This window comes from Sinocyclocheilus anshuiensis, unplaced genomic scaffold (assembly GCF_001515605.1).
Source record: "Sinocyclocheilus anshuiensis isolate Anshui unplaced genomic scaffold, SAMN03320099.WGS_v1.1 scaffold181, whole genome shotgun sequence".
NCBI lineage: Eukaryota > Metazoa > Chordata > Actinopteri > Cypriniformes > Cyprinidae > Sinocyclocheilus > Sinocyclocheilus anshuiensis.
Window position 1 is genome coordinate 522,140 of NW_015540898.1, and position 8,304 is coordinate 530,443.

At 36.3% G+C, this 8,304-nt stretch overlaps 1 protein-coding gene across 1 annotated transcript in view; it reads right to left on the reverse strand.

The window, feature by feature from the left end:
- Positions 1 to 4,143: 4,143 nt before the first annotated feature.
- Positions 4,144 to 8,304, reverse strand: part of LOC107689010 (transforming growth factor beta-2-like) — a 40,059-nt gene continuing 35,898 nt past the window's right edge. Inside the window, exons 4-5 of the mRNA XM_016486881.1 lie at positions 6,479 to 6,687; positions 4,144 to 6,355 (exon numbers count right to left, since the gene is read on the reverse strand). Of these exons, the coding sequence (XP_016342367.1) occupies positions 6,197 to 6,355; positions 6,479 to 6,687 (368 nt within the window). The 3' untranslated portion in view covers positions 4,144 to 6,196. The remainder of the gene's footprint in view (positions 6,356 to 6,478; positions 6,688 to 8,304) is intronic.

The window sequence follows — 8,304 nt, forward strand, 5'->3', positions numbered from 1 at the left end:
TATAATATATCCACGTGTATGATCCTATGATGAATGAACTCATTCAGTGCTCCGGTTCCTCCAACACTGAACTGAGGATCCGAGGACAAGGTGAGTTGATTAAGACTAGTTTATTCACTTTAAATGCTTTAGACATGTAAAACACCCACATTTCGCATCATTATTGGGTGTTTTAATAATATAATTGTGTATACATGATGACATTGTATGATTACATAATTACATTACATCACATTTGAACCAGTTCATTGAAACGAACTGTCCGAAAGAACCAGTTTGTGGAAAATAATCAAATTACTCTGTTGTCTGAGGCTCTGGATTACGGGTAATAATGTTGTGAATAATGTTCAGTTTCTTGCACAGACTGATCGTTTCACTTCATAATTCTGAGGCTCTGGATTACGGGTAATAATGTTGTGAATAATGTTCAGTTTCTTGGACAGACTGATCGTTTCACTTCATAAGACATCAATAGATCATCAGGAGCCACGGGTATTAATTTTGTGTTCCTTGATATGCTTTTTTATTCTCAAAAACAATGCATTTTATGAATCACCGAGGACACGGTTTCAGCTAAAAACTCATTTACTGTTCTACTGAAGAAAAAAGTGTTTTTGGATGGCCTGAGGGTGAGTAAATTAACAGCAAATTGTAATTTCTGGGTGAACTGTCCCTTTAAGTGAACTTCTTTTTCACAAGTGCTGGCATGGCAGAAAAACTGTTTGAAGAGAATCCTGTTTTGGCCTTAAGCGAACTTAGCATGGCTAAATTAAGTTTGCTTCAAACGAATGGAAAATCTTGGTTTATGCTTCTTTATGCCAGTTTATCTTGAAACATCCAGCTAACTAAGTAAACCACATTTGAAGAAAGGGACCTTGGGCTAAAGATGCATGAGAGAGTCCAAAACAAACACAGAGCCACAGCTAGTTGCGCGTCAGTTCTGTCTTCGCACTCCCTGGGACAAATAAAAGTCAGCTTATTAGCAAAGAAGATTCACACCATGAGGAATCCAAGTGTCCTAGATTTTTTTGAAGTAAGTTCGTTGTAGAGTCAAACATGCTTTCAGAACCAAAAACATCCTCTCTAATCTAAAAAAGGCATTTAAAAAACAGCTATTCTGTACTGTCTGGGAGTTGAACAACTGATTGTTTTATGAATTTGTCACAATGTGATGCCGCTTGAATTAAAACTATATTGACCTGACCACAAACCCAAAGCCTGTTTGTGAAAGCAATGAAGCACTGTTGCTCATTTCACACGTGAAAAGAACATTTACATACAGTAGAAATCTTGAAGGCACAACACCTGATATACTCTCATATCAAGTCAATAAAGATTTGACTCAAATTCAAGGTTTTCTACCAGGTCATAAAACAAATAGACCAAAATACATTTTTTTTTTAATTTTTAATAAAATAAATAAGAAGACATGAAGTCATCCCATTTATCCACTGAGAAACCCTTGGATGTTAATTTATCCAAGAGCAGGCAATTATATGTTTAGCTTCCAGCAAAAAATAAGAAGAGTTAACAACCGCCCGTCATATTTAGTCATTTTAAAGTTCAGAGTACACTGTTCACTGTACAAAGTGTACAGTACAAAGTTCACTGTGAATTTCAATATGTTAACGGTACTTGAAAAAATCTTGCTAACATATTGCCTCATAAAAATATAGTTAAGGTTGCTCAATATATTCAAGTTTACTCCGAAGCAGAATTTATGAAAACTTGAATATACTAAGAAACCTTAACTAGATTTTTCTGAGGCAAAAAGTCTATTTATTCTATATTTTAAAAGCTATATTTATTCAAGTAAATTTAATGTGTAATTTACACAACTTGGGGTCAGGAGGTGTCTCTTTACAAAATACTCCCCAGCATTTTTACCCAGGAACAATTGACTCTTACAGTTTTCAAACTATTTTTTACACTCGTGTCCTATGTCAGAGCTGTTTTAATTACGAAAGACTCTTGTGAAGTATGGCATGCAACTAAAAAGACTTGACGCCAGTCTCAAGAACTTGGTAAAAACCAGCAGTTCTCACGTAGCCTATATGCGTGACATCATGCGTTTGCAGAGCATTTATCTCTAGAATGTTGAGTTGAGTCTTAATCAATCCCAACCTAATTCCAGATTGACAGTCTCCAGAGCTTTCTGCTGCTCGAGTCTCACTCTTAAATAAGGAACCACAAACTCTGGGCTAATGAGCCTGGCGCGACTCCAGAGCTCCAGGGCTAATGGGAGGATATACAGTATCAGAGCATCGTCAGAATAAACTCAAGGGTTTGTACTGTAGTTCATGTCGGCTTGCTCACGCTCATTGCGAATGTGAGTTAAATAAACAAATGGAGTAAATGGAGATTCAATGTTTAGGTTTCCATCACAAGGCAGTGTAATATAGTCTGTTTATGTTATAGAGCAGTCTTTTCCTTTTCAGATTTGGAAAAGTCTGGATTTGGGAAAAATCACTAAAACACTTCATTTTTTCAACCACAAACGTTTAAAACTTGCTTTACTTTATTAGAATAAAGACAAGTCCTATTTATTTCAATGAATCGTCTTAGACAGGATGGATTGTTTGGGAAAATATCACATCCATAAACTATTATGAAGATGATTTTACAAGAAGTCTCTGAAATCATTACTTCAGAAATCATTCTATTATGTTGAAAACAGTTGTGCAGCTTCATATTTTTGTGGAAACCACAAAACACTGCCATTCAAAAGTTTGGGGTGAGTACTATATATTATTATTATTATTATTAATACTTTTATTCAAGAAGGATGCATTAAATTGATCAAAAGTGGCAGTGAAGACATTTATAATGTTACAAAAGACATATTTCAAATAAACACTGTTCATCTGAACTTTCTATTCTTCAAAGAATCCTGAAAAAATCAGTTCCCCTAAAATTATTAAGCAGCAAAAACTAATTCAATAACAATAAGAAGCATTATTGATAACTGAGCACCAATAATAATTAATACAAACTGAGCAGCAAATCAGCATATTAGAATGATTTCTGAAGATCATGTGACACTGAAGACTGGAGTAATGATGCTGAAAATTCAGCTTTGATCACAGAAATAAATTACATTTTAACATAATATTTACATAGAAAGCAGTTCTTATAAATTGTTATATTTTAAAATATTGTTTTTACTGTGTTTTTCACCATATATATATATATATATATATATATATATATATATATTCAACTTGTCTGACTAAAAAACTAATGTAATATATCAAAGGAAAGCACAAGCACACAATCTCTTGTCACTTAAATAATTTATTTACCACTAGAGCACCACAACAGTATGTGTTACAATACATCATAGTGGGTCAACAATATCAACATCATCATCATCATCATCATCATAGACAATAATAACAATAAACAGCTCTAGTGTGACAATGCTGGTGTCTCCTTCCACTTCCTGTGTCTGCAGGAAGTCCACTGGTATTCTTGCCCTAATACAAATAAAATAAGTGTCACCTAAAAATCCTGGGCATGAATGGACGTTGCTCTTTTAATCTGATCGGCCACCAGTTTCTCTCTAACACTGGTTAAGACAAGGACTAGTCAAAAGTGGAACCTCCACCTGGAAGCCACTCACATCATCAGCTCATGTTATGTGGGTGAAGCTATAACTACGAATAAAAACCAACAACAAAAGTTACAAATAAAAAAATGTAGAAATAAAATAGTCAGTGCAATTCTTCGTAACAAAGGATCACTTTCTCTGAGAGAAAACAAAATCACAAATTCAGGAAGACACTTTGAGATGTGTAGAAACATTTCTCCATGATAAGCGTTATGGATGTCAGCATCTGCAGTGCATTTGTCAAGCAGGCCTCTGCACACCATGTTCAAAAAGATGAACCGGGGTTACGTCTCTCACTTACACGACCCGTCCATTATACGTCTGTTCACAATCCTTTCATAATAATCTCTGACTTTACTACTCACTCTTCTCACATCAATAGCTACGTTTACATGCACCCAAATAATCCACTTATAATTGGATTGGTGGTTCAATCGGACTGAAAAGCCTTCATGCAAATGATTCGACTGAGCTCGATCTGAATGACATTTCAATCAAATTTAAAGGGGGTGCTTTACGTGCTTAATTTTTTCTTGTAGATTGGATTATTGCAGGTCTACACACCTTATACAATCCATTAAACAGGAAAAAATAAGCATGTAAATGCTTGAATCTGACTATTTTCTCAATCGGATTAAAAAATACACAAAAATAGTAAGTAATATGCATCAGCGATAGGCCTTACGTCATACAAACGTGTATTATGTTTATTTACATGTTCTGTCTTATGACCCGGTCAGTGGAGGAGATGGAATATTTATTAATATTTGCTAAATATATATATATATATATATATGTCATGAATGTGGCGACTGGGAACTGCATGTGCGCTAACGTTTTGTTCGGATTAATGTAATGCACATGTAAACAAATATGCAAACCAGAATCAACATTTAGGGCTCATGTAAACAGAACTTTGAGAATCCGATTCGGACTGGATTCATTCTGATTAGTGCATGTAAACATTCGTATTGCAAATGACCTGCCATCGCCTCAGTCTCTGTACTAGTCTGATGACATCACTTCCTTTCAGCACTGGTGACATCACAGCTTCACCTGCTCTAATAAGGGACCTTGAGTTGAATTCACGAAGTTGCCACTTTTGCATGCTGTATTTCAGCGCAAATACCAGCGTGTTATTTACTAACCACCCATATTCCAGTTCAACCAGGCAAGACATGCTCTGGTATAGCTCTGCGCGGTGAGTACTTAAAAGTCACAGTCATTCTTTTCAGAAACGCCTGCTTTTTATGCAAATGTGTGGCTGTTTGCAGCTGATTCACTGTGAACACTATTTTTTAAGGTGACATAGTTACATGTACGTAACCCTACATTAAGCACATGTAGTTAATTAATATTACTCAGAACATACTTGTGTAATTACATTGTAACAACGTCACCTTAAAATACTGTCTTCTGCCCATCCTAAAGAAACTAATTTTCAGGTGCGTGTTATAGGCACCATTTCTGCCTGGGATTTTTGTGTTTACAAATGATTTGTGTCAAGAATAAAGTAAGAGCTAGCTAGACATAAATGTATAAACTTCAGAATAAGGCGTTTAACGCACTTCCACATATACGTACATAATCGTAAACACTTCTTGCTTTGCCAGCTCAGTTTCACACGCTGTTAAGCTCTGAAACACAACTAACATCACAAGTACATGTTGCTTTCTCAGGGGCGCACAAAACGTCTTCTCTTTCAGATCAATTCCTGTCATGGTAAAGCAACCGTTTGAAGAGAATCTTTGCTGAGCAATGTCCACATGTTTTTATCCAGCTATCTGCATAATTAAACATTTGGCTTAATGGCACAGACATTTGATGGAAACTCTATTTTTTTCTGCCACAGTGATACAAGAATGCAATGATTTTGCTTTTTTTCAGCATTCGCGTCTGCAGTTGCGTACTTGTGTAGAGAATGTTTCTAAATGACTCTTTGCAATGCAACAAAACGTATTTTGGATGCTTGGAACAACATAACTTGTTGGTCTTGGCCTTTTTTACACCATGTAAGGTGGCTAAACTATGTGTTTCTGAGGCTTGCATGAACCTTTCCGGAATATTTCATCTTTCTGTCGCCAACCCTTATGCATAAAAGGCTTTATTTGCACCAAACTCGAAGTTCATTTGCGACAACTGTACAGTTTGCGGCAACAGTTTGCCAGAAGTTTCCAGCTCTTCACCAGTATTGGTGAACAATATAATGGGTTTTATATATTACCAAACAAACAATATCTGTATTTTTGAGGAAACAAAATGAACGACAACAGCAACAACAAAAAACAAAACAGAAGTGTTTGTTTGAAATAAATGGAACAAGGGATTTTCTCTTCCGCTTGCTTCACATATAAACACCTATCACGTACTTCCAGTGTTTGCCAAACTCACATCCATAGAGTGATGAGCGGGTGATGTGACACATGTCGACAAGTTCACACATTCAGATGTGTGTTTTTACCTATCATCTTGGTATCATTTGAGAGTTTGTAGGAAATACTCTGCGCAGCATGTGTGTGATTGGGTTTTAAATACTGTGTGTTTGTCTGTGTGAATGCGTGTTCCGGAAACGGAGTTGATCGGTTCCTAGCTGCACTTGCAGGACTTGACAATCATGTTGGAGAGCTGCTCGATTTTGGGGGTTTTTCCGATGTAGTAAAGGATTGTGAGGGGTTCCAGATCCTGAGACACACAGCAAGGAGATGCGGACGCTTCTGGATTGATGGTGTTATAGAGGCCGAGGATCTGAAACAGGACATGCAATGCACTTATTGAAACCATTGTTTAACAAATAGAAACTTTTAAGAAGCTTTCCATCTAGACTTGTACCAACTCCTCCCACAAAATAAAAAGAATGAAATGTCTTACGGTGCTGTGCTGGGTGTCTGCGCTCCACAAATACGGACAGGCTCCCGCACAGAAGTTGGCGTTATAACCTTTGGGTTCGTGGATCCACCTCCAGCCCAGATCCTTCTTGAAGTCGATGTAGAGAGAGCGTAAACAGCAGTTGTCCTGCACATTCCTGTGGGATGATGGGAGACAAACGCAGCTGATGTTCAACCCGATGGCTTGAGGGCCTGAGAAGTTTGACATGCAACTTTCTTCGTTGGCACATTTTTGGTACACTTTCAAACTACAGTATATGCACATAAAACTTCATACTCTTATTATTGGTGATTAATATATATTATGAAGATTAAAATGAGAAAAAGCCCGTTTTGATCTCAGAAATAACTGCAGTGGCCTTCTCTATCTCTATGCATATATTCCCATGAGCACACTGATAAAATGGTAACATTTAAATTAACTGTTAAAATACGATTTAACATCACTGAACCAGTTTACAGTATAAACATTCATTTGTACAAACAAACCCAATTTTTAAGGAATAAATCAGGTAGAAATAGCTCTTTAAGCTAACAATGGCAAGTTACCACATTTTGCAGTGCAGTTTTACATGTACGCACATTTTCTACCATTGGATCCTAGTAAACTTTGCTTAAGTAGAATATTTTGGTCTGTAAATGCAATTCACCCTTTGCCGGGAGTTTGTTTGACAGGCGATCTGACAAATCATAACGCAGAATCTGTCATTTTGTCTGACAAATAAACCGGACAGGAGAGTCGATTAACTTGAAAAATGGTGTGTACTGATGTCTTTCTGCGATTAAACAAGACACCTTCTGTGGCGCTCCAGCGATCATAAAAGAGCCACAAAATGGTATTTATTGTTTGAATTTCTTAAAAAATAACGAAATTTGAAAGCTGAAAAGCTTTGTTTCATACAGAAAGTAACCTGCTTGTCCTCTTTGCTCCACCATGCATTATTCAATGTGTGAGAACATGATGTGAGCCGTGAGAGAGCCATGGCTTGTTGGACGTAGCAACAGTAACTAAGCGGAGCAGGTCTTTGCGAAGGGTCAATTGTAGCATGTGCAACATTCAGAAAATAATTAGGCTAGTAATGCCTTCAAATTTCATTTCAATTCTTCACTTTGAAATTAAATTGGAATTAGATTAAAAAAATGTACAACTGCTCTCTCTCTCACTCTCTCTCTCTACAGTATATATATATATGTGTGTGTGTGTGTGTGTTAATATAGCATTTGATTTTTCAGCATGAATTAACATTCTAATTATGACTAAAATAAATCTAAGCATTTATATGCATTTTAAATATTGCACTACATAGATTTTTGACCAGTTAAAGGCTCCCTAGAATGAAAATGTCCCTGCCTCTTATATAATATATCTTTCACCTGAACATAGCAAATCATGGTTCACAGCTGTGATGTGGCTAATGTCTAATGGCTATAAACCAAAAAAAGAAAAAAAAAAGAAAAAAGGGACGAGTCCTTCGAGACATCCCACCCAAACCTTCTATTGCAATAGGAAATTTGTCAACACAATAAAAAAAACTAAAAAACGGTTCCATCAAGTGATTTCTTAAAATCCTGAATTCTGGCCAACGCTGCTAATCAGATCAGTCCATTCTTCACTGAACCCACTTTCAATGTCGATTTTTGATTTTACGATTTGGAGAGAAATGTCTGCTAGTTTCTCAGGTTGTTAATACTGGATGTTTTCATGGAATCTGACATATCAGGAAATATAAAATGAACAGCACACTGGTATAATGTGAGAAAAAACATGATCGTGACAGCAACAGTCTGGACGAGCGAGAATACAGATGA